The sequence below is a fragment of the Natator depressus genome, chromosome 1, assembly GCF_965152275.1.
Source record: "Natator depressus isolate rNatDep1 chromosome 1, rNatDep2.hap1, whole genome shotgun sequence".
Classification (NCBI taxonomy): Eukaryota; Metazoa; Chordata; order Testudines; family Cheloniidae; genus Natator; species Natator depressus.
Window position 1 is genome coordinate 135994015 of NC_134234.1, and position 22244 is coordinate 136016258.

Genomic DNA, 22244 nt, shown 5'->3' on the forward strand with positions numbered 1-22244 from the left:
CAATGAAATATTTATTAAAAATATACTAGTTTGCATACAGCAGTCAAAGGAACTTTGCTTTATCACCTTTAGTAAAAAATTCACTAAACTGCTTGTTCTAGATATAGCTTTTTATATCTGAAACAGGATTTTCTTTTCCTTTATAATAAATGCATTTATTTACTTACTTTTTCATTTAAATGAATATCTCTAGTGATAATTTCCAATTACACATCCAATTAAGTGAGCTGTAGCTCACAAAAGCTTATGCTCAAATAAATGTGTTAATCTCTAAGGTGCCACAAGTACTCCTTTTCTTTTTATATGTAAAAAAGCAGCACAACTTGACATTTATGAGAAATAGTGACTTAAGTTCAGATTAACTTGAGGTACCAATATTTGAAAAGTATGGCCTAAACAATTTACCTGTAGCCTATAGGTATTGGTAGGTAAGACATAGGTGTAAGTTAAGGCAGTAATGCAATGCACCTAAAAGCCTCAAGGCCTGTAAGACAATAGCTTAGCTCAGCATTTTTCAAATGCGGGCACCGTGGCCACATGCAGCCACCAGTGGATTTTTTTGCAGCCACAACAGCCTCCAAAGCATGGGTGGAAATTGGAGGAGACAACGCAGTGGCCCCTCCCTGCAGCGCCCAGCTGTTGCTCCAGAATAGCTGTTACCAAGGGCAGTGAGATGCACCACCAGGGATTGGTGACCTACACCACGCAACCTCCGCCTCATGAGTGCTTGGCAGCGCCTCTGGAAACACATGGGGCTGGTGTACATGGCACTGGAGATGGCTCGTCAGTGGAGGTGGCTGCAGCATTCGATTGCTGGGGCGCTCTCCTGCTCCCGCCCAATCTGGGCACGGAGCCTAGGACTCCACAGGTGGCCAGGGAGTTCCTGACCCACCTTACCTGGGGCGGGGTCTCACTGAAGGGCCATGGGAGGCAGGGACAGAGAGCCTGGTCAGTGCTTCCCCTGCCTGGGGCCGCACGCACTGTTTACAGATGCTGTAGTTATCGCAGTAGCTCAGGGCTGCTTCAGGGCTTGGCAGCTTCTCAACAGGGTGAGGGGCTCCCACTCCATGACACCCTCCGAGCACTAGAATAGGAACAAAGTCTGGGTGCACTGAATGGAGAGCTCTACTTCCTACTGCCTTCCAACTACATAAATAAATGACAACGATTTGGACATGTATGTGTGCATATTTACTGTTTTTTTTCCTAAAGTTAATTAAGTATTTTAGGAAAAATTGTCAGAGCAGCCACCAGCAAGAGTTGGTGGCCACACACTGAGACCACCAAAAAATGTATTGTGAGAACCCCTGGCTTAGCTAAACTAATCAAGGCCTAAGGCCTCATAAGATAACCAGGAGTAACCCTAGATCATAAGATATCACAAGACAGAATGCTTTAATAAATGAGTATGACTCAACTTCTGACAGGTAACCACAAGATGTCAGTTAATACCAGCTTTAGATATTTTAAGCTAGGAACATCAGAAGATATCCAACCACAAGAATGCCATAGACACTAATTGACGAATATGCTAATAAACTTGAGGTAAAACTTATGGGAGAAGAGCACCCCAACTTTAGTAGGGTGAGGAAATACAGACAAGGAAAAGGGGCTGAGACCCCTACTGAATATACGCTAGGCACAGTGAAAATGCATTTCGGCCAATATGCCTTGGAAGAGGCCAGGACAATGACTGCTAGTAAGGATGACAATGAAGATGATGACTAACCTTTTGGGTTGTTCTGCAAGAAATAGTGTGAGTATATGGATGCTCAGACACTCATTTTATATTATTTCTACCCTCTTCGCGGAGTTGAAGTGTTTGTGATATTGCTAACCGTGCTAAAAAAATATTACCAAGACAGAAGGCCTTTCCTAAGTATGAGCATCTCTGCTGTGCACACCAGGGTTCTCATCATTGTGATAACTCTAATACTTCTGGGTCTCATCAGGAGCCAGGACCCTCTTAACCCACAGAATGTTATTGGGATTTCTAATTGATCAATATAATGAATACACAATCAGTAGATAAGGCAACATACCTAAGGTCACCCAGTAAGGCAATGGCAGAGCCAGGAATAGAATCCAGTTCTCCTTAAGTCCCAGTCCTGTGCCTATCTATTGGACTAGGCTGCCTCAGCATTGAGATCTGAGCTAACCCCTTTCAAGTGCTGCTCTGCTACTCTGTAAGTCATATCTCCCTCTGACTTGAAAAGCAACAGTTCAGTTCTTCAAAGCACCTGCCTCCTGGACTTGAAATTGACAGGACCCAGTTCTGAATTTGATTCCTGTGGTGAATAAGCCCCTTTTCATTTTAAACAGATACCAGAGTACACTTCAACTCCAAGCACAGCTGGAAATATTTTAGTAATCAAGGGGGTTTTCTCCAGTTCTCCACTACACTAACCACCCACAGGACATTCACACCACAGGCTATAACTTTTGAAGCTGTCAAACTGACAAGAATGAAACTGCCAAAGGTTTGACTTATCATGGAACCGAGAAAGTGACTTTATAGTTAAGACTATAACGAGTTTTCCATTATAAAACTAATTTTGACCTTCACTTCTACCTTCCTCAGAAAGACTCCTTTCTGTCTGAAATTTATTACATGTGGCCTCCTGCCAGAAAACTTTATAGGAAACTCTTTGAAAAATGAGCTCTTGGAAAGGTCTATCATCTTTTAAAAATATTGTATCTCAAATATAGGTTGGCCTAGTAACATTAAATTTATTCATAGTATTATAAAAGTTAGAGATTAAAAAAACCTATTAGATCACCCAGTCCATCTTCCAGACAATGAAATAGTGTGACTTTCAGTATTTTCTGGAAGTCTGGTTATTTCATTCTAGAGTTTGTATTGATCAACCAAGATACTCAAAACTAGATCAGATGCAGGACCTACAGCCCTCTCTGTGTGAAACTATGCAGACATTTAGCAAATATTTTTAAAGATTTCCAGCAGCTAATGGAATCCTCAAAGGCTGATGTGTCTGAGAACTCCATTAGCTCTTGGCATACTCTACAATTTTTGCAAAAGACTTGCACAGTCTGACTATGAGGGGGTTAGAGGTCTTGCAGAAGCTAGTGTAATCCTTGAGGAAGATTTTTCAAAGGCACAAATGAGAGTTAGGTACCCAATTCCTACTGATTGTCAATGGGAGTTGGTCACCTAACTTCCCTTTGTCCCTTTGAAAATGTCTCCTCTTTGTACATTGGCTGATTCAGGGAATGGATGCAGTCTCTGATGAATCATCATATCATAGAATATCAGGGTTGGAAGGGACCCCAGAAGGTCATCTAGTCCAACCCCCTGCTCGAAGCAGGACCAATTCCCAGTTAAATCATCCCAGCCAGGGCTTTGTCAAGCCTGACCTTAAAAACCTCTAAGGAAGGAGATTCTACCACCTCCCTAGGTAACGCATTCCAGTGTTTCACCACCCTCTTAGTGAAAAAGTTTTTCCTAATATCCAATCTAAACCTCCCCCATTGCAACTTGAGACCATTACTCCTCGTTCTGTCATCTGCTACCATTGAGAACAGTCTAGAGCCATCCTCTTTGGAACCCCCTTTCAGGTAGTTGAAAGCAGCTATCAAATCCCCCCTCATTCTTCTCTTCTGCAGACTAAACAATCCCAGCTCCCTCAGCCTCTCTTCATAAGTCATGTGCTCTAGACCCCTAATCATTTTTGTTGCCCTTCGCTGGACTCTCTCCAATTTATCCACATCCTTCTTGTAGTGTGGGGCCCAAAACTGGACACAGTACTCCAGATGAGGCCTCACCTGTGTCGAATAGAGGGGAACGATCACATCCCTCGATCTGCTCGCTATGCCCCTACTTATACATCCCAAAATGCCATTGGCCTTCTTGGCAACAAGGGCACACTGTTGACTCATATCCAGCTTCTCGTCCACTGTCACCCCTAGGTCCTTTTCCGCAGAACTGCTGCCTAGCCATTCGGTCCCTAGTCTGTAGCGGTGCATTGGATTCTTCCATCCTAAGTGCAGGACCCTGCACTTATCCTTATTGAACCTCATCAGATTTCTTTTGGCCCAATCCTCCAATTTGTCTAGGTCCTTCTGTATCCTATCCCTCCCCTCCAGCGTATCTACCACTCCTCCCAGTTTAGTATCATCTGCAAATTTGCTGAGAGTGCAATCCACACCATCCTCCAGATCATTTATGAAGATATTGAACAAAACCGGCCCCAGGACCGACCCCTGGGGCACTCCACTTGACACCGACTGCCAACTAGACATGGAGCCATTTATCACTACCCGTTGAGCCCGACAATCTAGCCAGCTTTCTACCCACCTTATAGTGCATTCATCTAGCCCATACTTCCTTAACTTGCTGACAAGAATACTGTGGGAGACCGTGTCAAAAGCTTTGCTAAAGTCAAGAAACAATACATCCACTGCTTTCCCTTCATCCACAGAACCAGTAATCTCATCATAAAAGGCGATTAGATTAGTCAGGCATGACCTACCCTTGGTGAATCCATGCTGACTGTTCCTGATCACTTTCCTCTCATGTAAGTGCTTCAGGATTGATTCTTTGAGGACCTGCTCCATGATTTTTCCAGGGACTGAGGTGAGGCTGACTGGCCTGTAGTTCCCAGGATCCTCCCTCTTCCCTTTTTTAAAGATTGGCACTACATTAGCCTTTTTCCAGTCATCCGGGACTTCCCCCGTTCGCCACGAGTTTTCAAAGATAATGGCCAAGGGCTCTGCAATCACAGCCGCCAATTCCTTCAGCACTCTCGGATGTAACTCGTCCGGCCCCATGGACTTGTGCACGTCCAGCTTTTCTAAATAGTCCCTAACCACCTCTATCTCCACAGAGGGCTGGCCATCTCTTCCCCATTCTGTGATGCCCAGCGCAGCAGTCTGGGAGCTGACCTTGTTAGTGAAAACAGAGGCAAAAAAAGCATTGAGTACATTAGCTTTTTCCACATCCTCTGTCACTAGGTTGCCTCCCTCATTCAGTAAGGGGCCCACACTTTCCTTGGCTTTCTTCTTGTTGCCAACATACCTGAAGAAACCCTTCTTGTTACTCTTGACATCTCTTGCTAGCTGCAGCTCCAGGTGCGATTTGGCCCTCCTTATATCTTTCCTACATGCCCGAGCAATATTTTTATACTCTTCCCTGGTCATATGTCCAACCTTCCACTTCTTGTAAGCTTCTTTTTTATGTTTAAGATCCGCTAGGATTTCACCATTAAGCCAAGCTGGTCGCTTGCCATGTTTACTATTCTTTCGACTCATCGGGATGGTTTGTCCCTGTAACCTCAACAGGGATTCCTTGAAATACAGCCAGCTCTCCTGGACTCCCTTCCCCTTCATGTTAGTCCCCCAGGGGATCCTGGCCATCTGTTCCCTGAGGGAGTCGAAGTCTGCTTTCCTGAAGTCCCAAGAGGAGAAGGCGGGTGGTGGTGGTCGGGGACTCTCTCCTCCGGGGGACTGAGTCATCTATCTGCCGCCCTGACCGGGAAAACCGAGAAGTCTGCTGCTTGCCAGGGGCTAAGATTCGCGATGTGACGGAGAGACTGCCGAGACTCATCAAGCCCTCGGATCGCTACCCCTTCCTGCTTCTCCACGTGGGCACCAATGATACTGCCAAGAATGACCTTGAGCGGATCACTGCGGACTACGTGGCTCTGACTCCTCACAGAAGCTCTGTTCCCTCTGCTGCCACAGAGAACCACCCTCCATCAGGACCACGGTCAGCTGCACAAGCAATGCTGGGTATGTCTACACTGCAGCTGGAAGCATGCCTCCTAGCCTAGGTAGACAGATACATGCCTGCTCTACTTAAGCTAGCACACTAAAAATAGCAGTGTAAACATTGCTGCTCAGGTGATGGCACAGGCTAGCCACTCAAGTATGGACCCAGGGGGGTCATGCGGGATCGTACTCAGATGCCTAGCCCGTGTCGCTGCCCATGTCACAACGTCCATGCTGCTAGTTTTAGTGTGCTAACTCAAGCGGAGATAGTGTTTGTCTGTCTAGCCAGGATGGGAGGCACACTCCCAGCTGCAGTGTAAACATACCCAGCATTGCTTGTGCAGCTGACCATGATTCTGATGGAGAGTTCTATCATTCTCCTCTGACATATCCATTGTGGCCATTTTGGAGGCCTAAGGTCCCTTGGGTGGGCTACATTTGGTTTTTTAGGAGGTTGTTTGGTGCACTGCTCCTGCTTCACTTTGGGAGCAAGGTGACCCTTATCTCTTTACATCATAGATTTCCCTTTTACCAGCTGCTGGTCAGGAAGGGAGTTCAAGAGTCTTTTCTGGCCTCAGATCTGTCTCCCAAGTATAGAGCCATCTTTTCTGACACAAAAATACACCTCTTTACACCCCCTCAAACACTTCACTTTAGGAGCAAAGAGAAACAATTGAGGCACTTTTTACTTCTGGGCTCTTTTGGCATTTATTCTGCCATAGCAAGGGTGACTGGCCTGCAAAAGGGGAAAATCTTTGCAATGAGGTTTTGTAGATCATATTAACATATCACGTTTTAGCACAGGGGCGGGCAAACTTTTTGGCCTGAACGCCACATCGGGTTTCCGAAATTGTATGGCGGGCCAGTTAGAGGAGGCTGTGCCTCCCCAAACAGCCAAGTATGGCCCAGCCCCCACCCCCTATCTAACCCCCACCCCCGCTTCTCGCCCCCTGACGGCCCCCTCGGGACTCCTGCCCCATCCAACCCCCCCGTTCCCTGTCCCCTGATGGCCCCCCCAGAACCCATGCCCCATCCACCCCTCCCTGTCCCCTGATCACCTCCAGATCCCCCACCCCTGACTGCCCCCCGCCACCCCATCCAACCCCTCCTCTCCTTCCTGACTGCCCCCCCAGGATCCCTGACCCCATTCAACCCCCCTGTTCCCTGCCCTCTGACTGCCCCGACCCCTACCCACACCCCCACTCCTCTGCCCTCTATCCAACCCCCCCTGCTCCCTGCCCCCTTACCGAGCTGCCTGGAGCACCGGTGGCTGGCAGTGCCACCCAGAGCACCAGGACAGGCAGCCGTGCTGCCTGGCTGGAGACAGCCACACCACCATGCAGCACAGAGCACCGGGTCAGGCTGCGGCTCTGCAGCCCCCACCACCCAGAGTATTACGCCAACAATGCAGTCAGCTGAGGCTGCAGGGGAGTGGGAACAGAAGGGGAGGGGCAGGGAGCTAGCCTCCCGGGCCAGGAGCTCAGGGGCCAGACAGGACGGGCCCGTGGGCCAGATGTGGCCTGCGGGCCGTAGTTTGCCCATCTCTGTTTTAACATATACAATTTAAATAGTTTGGGTTCATTTTCAGTCCTTGAAGCTCTGGAGACAAAAAGAACTGGAGTAGCTTAGCTTCAATGGGAGAAGCTATGCCTGCATCCAAAGCCAACAAGTTTGTCTCTGCCTCCAAAAGCTGCGGGGTACACTAAAGACCCACAGTCAGAATTTGCCTAAGAAACATAATTTAAAACACTACTATTGGCAGGAGGTACATGTTTGAATGCGGTGCACAACTTATTTTGTGATGAGCAAATCAATGATGTGGCAGAGGATGCAAGTAGTGTTTTCCTTTATAAATCTGGACCATGACCACGTAAGATTTGGATAACTCATCAGCAATTTTTTTTCAGCCATCATGATCAACTTCGTACAACAAGTACGGAGAATTGTATGTAATCAAACAAGCTTTAAAACTTCAACTCCTAAACATTTACAGTACTCCAGTTTTCTGAGAGAGACTAAAATGTACACTTTCAACTAATGCTAGTGGCTTGTGGGATGTTTTCCAAAGCTGGCTCGTTAGCAGCATAGCCACATGCTTTTGACACCTAGATGAATTTGTCCCAGCCAATCTATTCTAATTTGGATTATTTAATTAAAGTCTGAGGTGTCAGGTTCAACCTCGCTCTCCTAGGTGTTTTAGGATATCAGAAGGATATGGGAGTTTTGTCTAAGAGTTTGACCAAGACATGTTGGTAGATCCCACAATGCTGTCTTTACCAAGCCACTAGCCAATAATATACACATTTGCCCTTGTTCGAACTTTTTTGCCTTGTTTTCAATCCAATTGACATCATTCAACCCAAATCTCTTTCTGACAGTCCTTCTCTACACAGGACTGGCATTTAAAATGTCAACAGACCCAACTTTGTCGTTAAAGTCAAATTATACATATTTAATTATTTACATCTCTTCTTGTAAGCCTTATGACCCCTTAGTTATTTATGTTGCTCTTTGAATACCCTCCAATTTGTTGACAGATATTTGGTACTGAGGTGCTGAGAACAAAATGAGTGGCTTGATAAAGTCAGGCTGGACATTTGCAAGAGAGTGGTGGAAGGCAGGTATGTTAGCCCTAGAATGATAAAGGCCCTTTTTCTTATAATCTGATAAGGGGTTACCTCAGACCTGAGACCTTTAAAAACTCCTCCTGTGGTGAGAGAGGAGGAGGAGGAGAGACAAGCTGCTGCAAGGCTAGGTGCAACAGGGAGAGAAGCTTCTCCAGGTTGAGAGGCTGTTCTCCTCCCTACAGGGGCAGGGCTGGCTCCAGGCACCAGCTTTCCAAGCAGGTGCTTGGGGCGGCATTTAGAATGGGGCAGCGGTCCATGTCCCGTGGCAGCAATTCGGCGGCAGCTCCACTGCTCTTCCCGCCGCGGCAGCTTTTGGGCGGCAGCTCCGCTGCTGTTGCGGTGGCGGCAATTCAGCAGTGACTGCTTGGGAAGGCAAAATTGGTAGAACCCCCCCGGTACAGGGGAAACAACCAAATATGAGTGCCTGTTTAGGGGAAGGACTGACATCCCAGGGCCAATAAAAGGAAAACACCCCAATGCCCCTAATGAGGGAGACAGCAGAAAAAGGTATCCCCCTTTATTTTGTGTTTGTTAATTTATCTTTTTGTTTGGTGGAGGAGCACTCCTTGGGCCTGCCCCAAGGCCTACCTTGAAAATATTGATAAATAAACACAGAGTGGGAAGACAAACTATATCCAGAGCGGGGCTGATTTACTCCAGGCCCCGCCACTGCCAGAGGGGGAAGTGCTAAGCCCACTCAGATAGAGGAGGTGCCTGGGCACAGTGGGTCAAATTCTGACCCGTTACATCTGTGCAATCCCACTGATTTTGATTTCACATTCTAGATACTATCTCATCTACCCTGTGTTAGAGAGTCCTTATTAACTCTATGACTTGATGCCTCTGGCAGAGCAGCCCAAAATTCCATTGCCCACTTTTCATCACTATACTGCATTATATGATCAAATCTAACTGAGCTTATGGCATCACTGCTTTCCAAGTGGTTCCCTCCCCCTAAATATCTATGTTCAGATTTGTTGTTCTCATTGTATCATACTTTGTATTTCCAAGCTGATTCTCATGTTGTTATTTCCAGGCTCTTTAGACCTCTTTGTGTTATTTCTCTGTCTTCACAAGTCTTCACACAATGTTCGAATTAGGTATAACCTGAACTGAACTAATTGTTGCTTTATCTTACCATGTAGCATTCACTGCTGATGGCATTAAATAAAACCACATTTAACACCAATATCTTCAGTAGTCCATACCTCTATATCCCCATATTACGTGTCATTTCCTTTTGTTATCTAGTTTTCACTAGATGCAGTCTATAATGCATTCACATGATACACTTAAATTCTGTTTATGAAAACAAAACGTAATTGAACTTATGCATGCAGAAAGAAAAGGATCACCCTTCATACCATGCTCATATGGTGAGAAAGTTCCAGCATCTATGTTAATATAAGGATCAATTTTGATTGCAGTGACTCGTAGACCACATGATTTCAGTATGGTGCCAATGCTGCTTGCAATGATTCCTTTGCCAATGCCTGAGATGACACCACCAGTTACCAGGATGTACTTCATTGGAAAATGAGTAGCAGCACATAGGTCTCGAGCTGGAAATCTAACAGTGACAAAAAGCACATTTGGTAAACACATATTTACCCTTACAAATCACACTAAATCAGCATGCAGAAAAGGAAACCCAAAATGAGTTTCAGAAACCAAAATATCAAAATTAAATATAGTCACAATTTTGGACTTTAAATCTTTTTAAATTTAAAGTTTTTTAATCACTTCATACATATTCTGCTAACTTTAGTTCAAGGATTTTTCATTCCAACTACATTAACCACAATAAATTTTATCTTTGTCTGACAGTTCTATCTTTAGAAGAAGAGACTGAACCTTTGAAGGACTGTCCAAACCAAAGGATCCTGTCGCCCTGTTTTCCAGCTGTTTTTCATTCCCCCTTCTGCCCCCAGAGCCTATCATGTAGCCACTATTAGAATCATAGAATCATAGAATATCAGGGTTGGAAGGGACCTCAGGAGGTCATCTAGTCCAACCCCCTGCTCAAAGCAAGACCAATCCCCAATCAAATCATCCCAGCCAAGGCTTTGTCAAGCCTGACCTTATTCTTCCAGAGGGCTTGCTGTCCCTGCTAAGCCAGGAAGCAACAGACTGAAAAAGGGAAATGGAACCAGATCTTCCACAGAACAATGCATGGCACCACTGATCACCAGCCCAGAACCTTTTTCTTACATGTTTACCCCATTAATAGATACTGCATGAGAGAAAACAGAAAACCAATAATTTGAAGACTTCCATTCTGCTGCAAAGTAAAAAGACAGTGTGGTGATGGAAAAGCAAAGTCTCAGATTTAAAACGACATCATAAATATAATGGTAATGTAATGCTGGGCAACTGTACTTGCACCAGGGGGTTGCTTCAGTTTCCTGGAAGTTGATTCTATTCCAAGACTAGCCAAAGGATAGAAACACTGGCCCGTGGGACTGTTGAATAGTGATGGCAGACTCTCAGAACACAAGTCTGGGGCACCTCGGGCCAGAGCTGCGCCCACAATGCGAAATGATGTATTGTGGACTCGTGTCTCAGTTAGACTTTGGGCTCGGACCCAACCCCCTTGCTGGGTCTTTGGGTGTGGGTCCTGAGGGCTTACTGGCCCAAGTCAGATAGATTTGTGTATAGATAGATGGGGGAGTTGGGCTCAAGCCTGAGTCCAGACTTTCACTGTAGTATAGACATACCCTTAGTGTCCTGACACCCATTTGTCTAGGTTGGCATTCTGCCACAACCTCGAGACATAGCATAGTCTAGTGGGTTGTGCATTGGGCTCAGAGCCAGGAACTTGAGCTCTAAGCCTGACTGACTCTGACACTAATGGCCTTGAACAAGTCATACAGGGCATGTCTACGCTGCAAAAAATAACCCAATGGCAGCAGATCTCTGAGTCCGGGTCAACTGACTTGGGCTCACAGAGCTTTTGCTATGGGGCTATAAATAGCAGTGTAAATGTTCCTGCTCAGGCTGGAGCCCAGGCTTTGAAACCCAGCAAGCAGGGTGGGTCTCAGAGCCCAGGCTCCAGCCTGAGTGGAAACATCTACACTTCTATTTTTAGCCCCGTGAGCTCAAGTCAATTGATCCAAGCTCTGAAACTCAATTACACAGTTTTTTTCTGCAGTATAGATATACCCTTAACCTGAACATGTCTCAGTTTCCCCATCAGTAAAACTGGGGATAACACAAACATTTCTCTCTCAAAAGACATTGAAAAAATTAATTTATATTTATACCATACTTTGAAAATTAATGTGCCAGGTAAATGCTTATTATGATGATGATATCTTGATTAGTAGAAGAAGTAGACTACCACATTTAAGAGTTTTCTACAGTTTATTTTAGTACTAGTGAATCATCATGAGACTAGTGTATCATCATGCATACACAATAATTGAGATTCATAAACAATACATATCTAAAGCCTGGTCTTCACTAAAAAGTTAGATTGACCCAGCTACATCACTCAGGGGTGTGAAAAATCCACACCCCTGAGAGATGTAGTTAAGCTGACCTAACCCCTGGTGTAGACAGCACTAGGTCAAAGTAAAAATTCTTCCGCTGACCTATCTACTGCCTCTAGGGGAGGTGAATTAACTACTGTGATGGGAGAGCCCCTCCGACAACTGTAGTGAATGTCTTACACTGAAGTCTTCAGCTGTGCTGCTGTAGCATTTTAAGTGTAGACATAGCCTAATTCCTATTTAACTTACCTCTTGAAAAGTAGGCTTTTTGATTAGTAGCTTCGCTAGCTACATTTTCAGAGAACTCCCTACCACCATCAACTAACAAATTCAAAAAAGAAGACCTCTGTGAGGTTCAAAAGCTTGTCTCTGTCACCAACAGAGGTTGGTCCAATAAAAGATATTACCTCACCAACCTTGTCCCTCTCTTATCCTGGGACTGATAGGGCTAAAATTACCATACACTGAATGCTGTATGACAGTAAAGTTTAGACATAAACAAACAAGCTAAATATGAGTGAACAGTGTAACACTGTTGCAAAAAAAGCAATCATCATTCTGGGATGTATTAGCAGGAGTGTTGTAAGGCAAGACACAAGAAGTAATTCTTCCGCTCTACTCCACTCTGATTAGACCTCAACTGGAGTACTGTGTCCAGTTCTGGGCATCACATTTCAGGAAAGATGTGGACAAACTGGAGAAAGTCCAGAGAAGAGCAACAAAAATGATTAATGATCTAGAAAACATGACCTATGAGGGAAGATTGAAAAAAATTGGGTTTGTTTAGTCTGGAGAAGAGAAGACTGAGAGGGAACATGATAACATTTTTCAAGTACATAAAAATTTGTTATAAGGAAGAGAGAGAAAAATTGTTTTCCTCAACCCCTCAGGATAGGACAAGAAGCAATGGGCTTAAATTGCAGAAAGAGCGGTTTAGGTTGGACATTAGGAAAAACTTCCTGTCAGTGTAGTGAAGCACTGGAATAAATTGCCTAAGGAAGTTGCAGAATCTCCATCATTGGAGATTTTTAAGAGAAGGTTAGACAAACACCTGTCAAGGATGGTCTAGATAATATTTAGTCCTGCCGTGAGTGCAGGGGACTGGACTAGATGACCCTCAAGTTCCCTTCCAGTCCTACAATTCTATGATTCTATGAAATAAAAGCAAAGAAACGCTATATAGCACAATTAAGCCATCTTGCATGGCTTAGCTTTTTATTTCTTTGACTTAACTTAGACCATTACAGTTATTTATATCAATACAGGTTGTGTTAAACTTTAGTACTTTCATGAAGTTAAAGTGCTATATAAGTGCTAAGATTTTTTGGTTTTGTTATCATAACAATCATAGAATATCAGGGTTGGAAGGGACCTTAGGAGGTCATCTAGTCTAACCCCCTGCTCAAAGCAGGACCAAGCCCCAATTTTTGCCCCAGATCCCTAAATGGCCCCCTCAAGGATTGAACTCACAACCCTGGGTTTAGCAGGCCAATGCTCAAACCACTGAGCTATCCCTCCCCCAAATAAGCAGTACTGACATTTATCTGAAACTGAAATGAAATTATTTTCATTTTTTTTTCTTTATTTGAATTTAGATGTGACCAGCAAAAATCTTTAGACACATGATTGATACTTAAATTAACATATTACACTGTAAATCTATTGTATCAAATTACATTTACTATGGATTATTTTTGTTTTTAATGCAATGCTATTTTGTTTTATATAAGAATCCTAGAATTCCATGAGTGATAGGTGCCTAATAAAATAATTTATATTTTCTCTCAAGTACACAGCTTGGTCAACCCTCTGCCTAGAAATCAGTATCTATACAGTAATCTTCTTATTTGTTAATACTGTGCAAACAACACACACTTAGGATCACAGAGAAATTGCATTAAACTGAAGAAAAGCACAAATATAAAAAACATTGACCAACAGAGCCCTTTGCTTTGAATGACAGTGTGACTATAGATTCAATATACAAACTTTGTGTTGCTAAGAAAAAGTCAATTCAAAGTTGAGTCTTAAAGGACAGTCAGCTTAAAAACTATGGGCCACACTCTCTGCTATGTTGGTTATTCCCCTATAAGGACAAAGAAACTTTTTGGGACTGAACTCAGAATCTCCTCAACCTTCTTCCATCTAGCAGGGACACATGCCCCTACAGATGGGGCTGACAGCCCAAACTCAAAAACCTGTGTATGTCTGCATCTGCCAGAGGGATCGACGCATAAAGGCTCTCTGTCTCTGCACTGCTTCCAGGACCTCCCTGCTTTCTCCCAAGAGTTCTCCAACTTCATCTCTAATTTATATGATTTTATAATTTACAATTTTGAAGTATCTTTTGTTTTAAGTTTAAAAAAATAAACATTATTTTCAGTGCATTTTCTTTACTTCTCCTGTCTAAGAATCAAAGATCTGGTTTGATTACTCTGCCCAGTACTTCACAGGAGAACTGACACAGGAAGTGCAACAAGGCTAATGTACTGGACAAGAGGCAAATGAAATGGATTCATCCTTTTATTAAGATGTCAGAGATGTGTTAACACAAGGGTAGCCATCCTGTGGCTCTGGAGCCACATGAGGCTCTTCAGAAGTTAATATGCGGCTCCTTGTATAGGCACCAAGTCTGGGGCTGGAGCTACAGGCGCCAACTTTCCAATGTGCTGGAGGGTGCTCACTGCTCAACTCCTGGCTCTGCCACAGGCCCTACCCCCACTCCACCCCTTCCCGCCCCCCTCCCCTGAGCCTGTCCTCACTCCTCGCTCCTCCCCCCTCTCCCCCAGAGCCTCCTGCACGCCACGAAACAGCTGATCAGCGGGGCTGCTGGTGGGTGGGAGGCGCTGGCAGGGGGGGTGAGGGCCGATGGGGGGCTGCTGACATATTACTGTGGCTCTTTGGCAATGTCCATTGGTAAATTCTAGCTCCTTCTCAGGCTCAGGTTGGCCACCCCTGAGTTAACAAGTACCAGACTGTCATTCAGAACACATGCTACACAGCAGGTAGATGTGTCGTGTTCAGAAACCTCCTATCTTCTAAGCTATAAAAATAATACAGAGTTCGAGGACATATTACAGTGAAAAGATGAAGACTACTGTATTTGTAATATTTCCAAATTAAATATCAAATAAGTCCAAAGACATTGGAATATGAGATAGTGATCAAAAATATACAAGAAACTAAAATATCTTCAGAACTCTACCTTCTTCCATGTACAGCTGTAAGCAGTGCAGACCTTCCCAACATTATACAACGTCACAAATAAGCCTGCAAAATAGACAACAACAGGCACTAGTATTTATCCAAGTCCAAGGCACAAGCTGTTTAAAAAACAGTGAGATGCATTTTCAGATGGTTCCCAGGAAAGACAGAGGTATACAGCGCTCGTTAACACAAGTCAAAGTTTTGCATCTAATTATTAATGCTCTTAAAACTTTGGGAGGGAGTGTGTGTTCACAAGATAAAGCTATACAGTCAGCAAGCATTCAGCAGATTAAGGAAATACTGCCCACTCTGATCAGAGAGAGCCTAACAACAAATAGTGCTTTAAAAAAAATCTAGTAATTAGAACCCCGTTTAAAATATTACTAGATACCTACTAGCCAGGGGCGGATACAAAAAATGAAGTGAGGAGTCCAGCAGCAAAGTTTACCATCCTGTGGTAGAACTATCCTGACTACTCTGACTACTAACTCCAACCCTAATCCCCAGCTTCACTGCTGGAAAGAACCAGGGTGGCGGGAGCTCATCCTGCTGGATGTTCCATAGATCTGTTAGTTGTGGCTGTCTGATAAATTCAAAACCCTCTCCCAGCTTCCTCCTCTGGCTGAAGATATTTTAGCTTCTGGCTGAGGAATGGGAAGAAGAGCCAGTTGTCACTTCATCGCTCTCACAGACCCAGACTCACATGTGGGGCAAAAAAAGAAGTTCCCACAGGATCAATGCAGGCCTGGTAATGATTTGGTACAGAGCAAACACTAGTGGGGGAAAAAAAGAGTTCCTTTACATTCACATTTGTTTTAAGCAAAAATGTTAACTACAGAAGCCAAGAAGGACAAAAGACAAATACAGAAATGAAAAATTTAGAAGAGTGGAGTACATGAAAATATACAATCCAAGCAAACTCAGAAAGTATTAAAAGCAAATTTCTACTCTTATTGCTCTACATGGTTCTTGTATCAGTTCTGTTTTTCTGAGATAATTCCACAAAAAAACTGGCCTGAAAGACACACAAGAAACCAAATCTAATGCTTGTACCAGTAACAGTTCTGCTGATAGGCAGAACTATTTATTGGAACTCTGGTGAAAATACTTACAAAAGGTGTATAAAACTGGTATGAACCCTAGAAGGGAAGTCATTATGTGATTGTCATTCTCTGGTTCTTAACAATTTGCATTTTTTTAAATCTCCTTTTTAGTGGCTTAGAGGCAATCTCACTTGCGGTGTACACAACTGCAGTACTGCATACAAAAGAAACAGTGTAAAACTTTAAAATAGTGCTAATAACAAAGCTCTAAGTCTGCAATGTGGTGCACAAAAACTGACCTCTACTTCCATTCAGAGCCCCGCTGACATCAATAGTGTTCTTCACTGCTTCAGGGTCTATCAAAATAGAGTAAATTGCAAGACTGGGGCTTAAATTTCAAAATTTTCACTCATTTGAAAAATAAGTGAAATCAATTTTACTTTATACATTAATTTTTTGACAGACAGACAGACTTCAAATAAATCTTCTCTTTTCAGGTCACCTTCTCTTTGTCCTTCTACTTCCCCCACAAGGGGAACAGGTTTATTGCTAAGCAATGTCCCTCCTAATGTTTCAGAGATGGCCAACCAACAAAGTGCAACAAGGTAAATAAATAAATATCAATAATAATAATAATAATAATACCTGGCTGTTATGTAGACCACAAAAACTGCCTCATATGTGGCAATTTTAAATTGCACAAAATATTTTAAAAGAATGTTACATATTTTAACCTATGTGAATATATACCTATAGATAATATTTTATAACATTATGAATACTTTAAATATAGTACACACAGTGGGATGTATACCTGATCACAAAGTTTATGCACAAGCCCAGAAAAGCCACTCCATCAGATAAAATGTCATTATTGTAGAAATATTAAAACAAGGGCTTGAAAAAATTAACTGACGCCTACTGCCAGAGGCTGACACAAAATTCTCCCTCAACCAGTGAGCTGCAGGGAAGACATCCTGGCCAGTAAAGCCACTCTTATAACTGAGAAGAGGAAGGGTGCTAGGATTCCTGCCAGCAAATCTGGGGACTCCATTATTCATAATATAGTAGTACCTCAGAGTTACGAACATCTCAGGAACGGAGGTTGTTTGTAACTCTGAAATGTTTGTAACACTGAACAAAACGTTATGCTTGTTCTTTCAAAAGTTTACAAATGAACAATGACTTAATACAGCTTTGAAACTTTATTATGCAGAAGAAATATTCTGTTTTTAACCATCTTAATTTAAATGAAACAAGAACAGTTTATTTACCTTGTCAAATCTTTTATTTAACCTTTCTCTCTCTCTTTTTTTTTTTTAGTAGACTTGTAGAACTTATAAGTTTTCCATACAGGAAAGGGAAAATAACTCATGTTATTAATAACTAACTTTTCTATGCTACTTTGAGGGGGTTTATTTTATTTATTTTTAAGATTTTTGGACCCATCCACTTGTGTTTGGACTTCTCCTCCAACTGCTGTTGTCAACAGCATTTTGTGTCCAACCAAGCAATTTTCATCACTCTTTCTGGGAAAAAAAAATACTGAATTGGAAATGTTAAACAGACACTTATGCACGTCAATAACAATACACAAATGAGTAGTCCAATTTAATTCAACAGGACTACTCACTTCCCTGAGTATTTACAGGGTCACGGTCTTAGGACTAATCCTTCCCCTAATGAAGTCAATTAAAAAAAATCAAATTAACTTTAGTGGGACTTCAGGTTGCCCAAGAGCTCACAAAAACAATCCATTATTTTGCAATAGAATGAAAGAATTCAAAGGGGCCTGACAGGCCACAAACGCTGTTGAAAGTGGCAGCCCAACCTCTATAGAGAGTTGTTCAAGCAGTCTCAAATAGACACAAATCAGATGTCAAGAATTATAACATTCATTAACCAGTCACAGAACACTTCAATCTCTCTGGTCACTCGATTACAGACCTAAAAGTCGCAATATTACAACAAAAGGACTTCAAAAACAGACTCCAACGAGAGACTGCTGAATTGGAATTAATTTGCAAACTGGATACAATTAATTTAGGCTTGAATAGAGACTGGGAGTGGATGGGTCATTACACAAAGTAAAACTATTTCCCCATGTTTATTCCCCCCTCCCCCCGTTCCTCAGACGTTCTTGTCAACTGCTGAAAATGGCCCACCTTGATTATCACTACAAAAGGTTTTCTCCCCGCTCCCCCTCTCCCCGGTATTAGCTCATCTTAAGTGATCACTCTCCTTACAGTGTGTATGATAACACCCATTGTTTCATGTTCTCTGTGTATATAAATCTCCCCACTGTATTTTCCACTGAATGCATCCAATGAAGTGAGCTGTAGCTCACGAAAGCTTATGCTCAAATAAATTTGTTAGTCTCTAAGGTGCCACAAGTACTCCTTTTCTATTTTCTCCTTTGACTCACATGGTTGACATGGCTAAGCAGTGTTCTGTGGACAGCAGTCTTTTACTTTCACTTTTAAAAGCCAAATTAGAAGCATTTAGTAGGTCATGGTTTCAGTTTTATAAATGAAAGTATTATTTCCAAAGACCCCATGACTTGTAGATGAGCAGAGAAAGAATTTGACAAAGTTAGCTAGGAAAGGGAAACAAAACAAAAAACACTAAGGGTATTAGGTTGCCATATGCTCTTAATGAGCAGACTCATGGAAATACACATGAATAACTTTACTCACACGAATAATTGCTTCTACTAACACAAGTTATTTTCATGGTTAAGTGTTTGCAGGATTGTACCTCAAACCTGCAGCATTGTATTGAAAATTAATTAGTATAACTGGTGAATTTTTTATTTACTTTTCACATTTCTGTTGGTATTGTTATTGAGTTGAGAACTGCAAATAGCCCTCAGCAGAATGGCTCATATACTAGATAAGTCATGTCCATGACTAGAAAGTTATTTGGCACTAAGATTTAATCTGTGACCTGAGTGTCAGGAGGTATTAATGATCCCTGCACAGGAAAGCTACAAGCCTCCCATTTTTGTTGATAAATTTGCTAAAACTAATCTATGAGGATGAAGTCCATTAATAGAAATAATTTCTACAATTACTGGAATATACCCAATCATTAGACAGGAAGAGGCTCTAGTGTATGACTTAAAGATGTCTAAATATGAAAAAAATATTAGGAAGAGTGCAAGGAGGAATAAAGGCCCCATCTACTCTAGGAAAATACATGTTGCTAACAGCAATCCCCTTGCCTGGCTTCAATTAGTGCTGAAAAGAGTTCACCTGCTCATGTAGATGGACTCAAATCCTTTTCAACCCTATCACAGATAGGAGAACATTATCTCTATCATGTTTTTAATCATGATGGTGAATCAGCTTCCTCCTCCATCCACACTACCACTTAAACTGCTTCAGCAATGGGTCATTTTCCTAGTGTCCTAACATGCACGGGGGGGGGGAGGACTAGGAAATGGTGAAGTGTTTGCCCCGGGCTGTCACCCTGTCTCAGGCAGAGCTGGTGTGGCTCCCATGTGTTTACAGGAGAGGGGAGCAGTGACTGGCACGGCTCAATGTACGGCCCTGAGTACCCAAGTGTGCAAGCAACACGGTGGTGTTGCCTGGTTGGAGGAGGCAGGAGCTAAACCCCCTTCCTGTAACCCCAGAGTACCCCGGGCCTTCAGCCCGCCCAGGGCCACCTAGTGGGGGAGCCCGAGCGCGGTTATGAGCCCGCACGGCCCTGCCAGCGCGGGGGAAAAAGCCCAAACCCGCCGCTGCTGCTGCTGCTCTGTCACCGGGGCGCCTGGAAGCAGCGCCGCCCCCCGGGGGAACTTGCCCGGCCCGGAGAGAGAGGGGAGCCGGGGCCGCGACCGGTCCCCCTTGCCCGGGGCCGGCGGGCGCGCGGGCCGGCAGAGGCCAGGCAGGCGGCGGTTACCTGGGCGCGCGCCGCGTCTGAGCGGCGGAGGCGGTTGCAGGTTCCTCCTCCCTGGGCCCAGGTGCCGAAGGCGGGAGGCAGAGAGGGAGTCTCCGGGCGGCCGCCAGGGGGAGCCCGCGCTGCAGCCAGCGCCGAGCCCGGCCCCAACTGGCCCATAGGTGGAAGGGGGGCTCTCGAGGGGAGGAGGAGGGACCCGCGCCAGGCAGTCAGAGAGGCCTGAGGTCCCTGGGTGAATACCCCGTGCAAACCGTGCCCTCCACACAAACTTACCTGCTCGGCCCCGCAGGCACTTTTGCTCATGCATTTTTAGAATGATCTGCCCGCCCCAGCCTGGGACACTTTTTGGCATGCACATGCATTTATCTCATCTCCCTATAAAGTCATGGAGCACTTTTTTAAATGAGCATTTTCTGTGACCAGGCCACTAGCTATATTTTTTTAAATATTGACCTTGAAAATCTCCCCTGGGTGTAGCTTGGAATAGCCCACTGTTCTCACCATACTACTGCTACTGCTTTCAAGTCTCCACAATATTTAAATTACTAATAGACCTTATTTTTTCTTGATTTTTCCAATCCCTTGGGAATTTCTGCTGAAGAATGTGAGTGACACAGACAATGGATGTAAATGATGCTCGCACACAAAGTCCATCTCCCTGCATTGGGATTTAGGTCCTGATCATGCAGTTAAATTCACATAGTTGAACCCTTGCATCTGTGCAGAATCCAGTTGACTTAATTGATTGGAATCTCACTCTGAAAAGGAATGAAATTTAAATATACGGGTGAAAAGTGATTAAGAAGAAGAGTTATTAGAGACATGGTGCAACTGTTCCTGGTTTGAGGGACTGGAAAATAGGAAATAAAATGTTTGGTCAAATGCTACCCTCACATATTCTGGTGCAAGCTATTGACTCAAGATTTATAAGTAACTTCAGAATTATGGAGACTTACAACAGCAACATGGAGATCAGATAAGAAGATACTTTATTTCACTACTGAAAGGGAAAGCAAACTTTTTCTAAAGGTCATCTTTCAGGGCTGATTTTGCAGCCACTGTGAACACAGAACTCATATTGATTTAAATGGGTGCTCCAAACACAATGCAGAATTGAGCTTTAAAAGACAGAGCATGATAAATTTCTCTGGAGCTTTGTTGATTGTTCAGTAGTTTTATTTTGTTAATGTAATTTTATATATAACATAGATGCTTTTGATTTATTTTAAACATTCTCCTGCATCATGCACTGATCTGACTCTGTGAGTGTCTCTTCCCTTTATGCTTACCTCTCAATTCTCAAAAGGGTCTCATCCTATTTCACCTTTCCTAACTTCACTTGACCACTATGTAGAGACACCATCATCATGGCAAATCCTAAAGGGATCCGGCCTTCTTGCAGATTCAGGGCCACCTGGATCATCTCTGGCTATATGCTTAAGGTGGTTTGGCTGTATATTCCATCACCAGCAATCTTATTGCACCACTGAAGCTTTTGGCACCCACATGATCGCCAGTTGTGTAGCTGCACCCCTTGATACATACACTTTGGAATTTGTTGGTCTTCCATTATAATATGTCCATATGGAGAAAGCCACCAAAACTTGGAAGATATTATCTCTAAAAAGCATTGTCGGGTTTAACACTTATTTTTATAGAGCCATAGCTCTTTATGGACAAACACAAAGGACAGCACCCTGCCCAAAGCAGCGTGCAATGTATGGTCCCGATTATCCACATGCTGAATTTTACTCACATGGGAAGTCCTATATGACTTCATGTGACTATTCATTAGTATGTAAAATTAAGTACATGCATGCATGATCAGGGCCTAAGTTTGCATGTATAAGATCAGTGGGTTGAGGTGACAAAAGCGCTGCATCATGGTGGGGAAATGTATTTATTTACAAAATAGCATGTGTATGTAAAAACTAAACCCCAAACCGTGCCTTCAGCAGCGGTGGGAGAACACAGTGGATCCCCCCATTCCCTCTTTGCCTTCCAGGAACAGTGAGGCTGCAATCTTTTCGCACATGCACTTGCCGTTGACTTCAGTGAACAATCCCGACGTGCGAGAACTTGCGGGAGAGGAGGAAGCGCCTGCACCCAAATCCCCACCTCCTCGTACCCCACTGGCTGCCCCCTCTCCTTTACTTCCCCATCGCTAGCCCCCCTTTCCCCCGGCCCACCGCTCTTCCCCTCGCCCGCCTCTTCCTTCCCCCTCCCCAGGGGAGAAACAGAGAGAAGGA

At 43.7% G+C, this 22244-nt stretch overlaps 1 protein-coding gene across 2 annotated transcripts in view; it reads right to left on the reverse strand.

The window, feature by feature from the left end:
* The window catches only part of CTPS2 (CTP synthase 2), a 143906-nt gene extending 123814 nt beyond the window's left edge, over positions 1-20092 (reverse strand). Inside the window, exons 1-4 of one of the 2 annotated variants that reach the window (XM_074967388.1) lie at positions 19999-20049; positions 16395-16451; positions 15051-15115; positions 9719-9924 (exon numbers count right to left, since the gene is read on the reverse strand). In XM_074967388.1, the coding sequence (XP_074823489.1) occupies positions 9719-9924; positions 15051-15094 (250 nt within the window). In that variant the 5' untranslated portion in view covers positions 15095-15115; positions 16395-16451; positions 19999-20049. Of the gene's footprint in view, positions 1-9718; positions 9925-15050; positions 15116-16394; positions 16452-19998 lie in introns of both variants that reach the window. The other variant, XM_074967396.1, reaches the window with a different exon arrangement.
* Positions 20093-22244: the final 2152 nt, after the last annotated feature.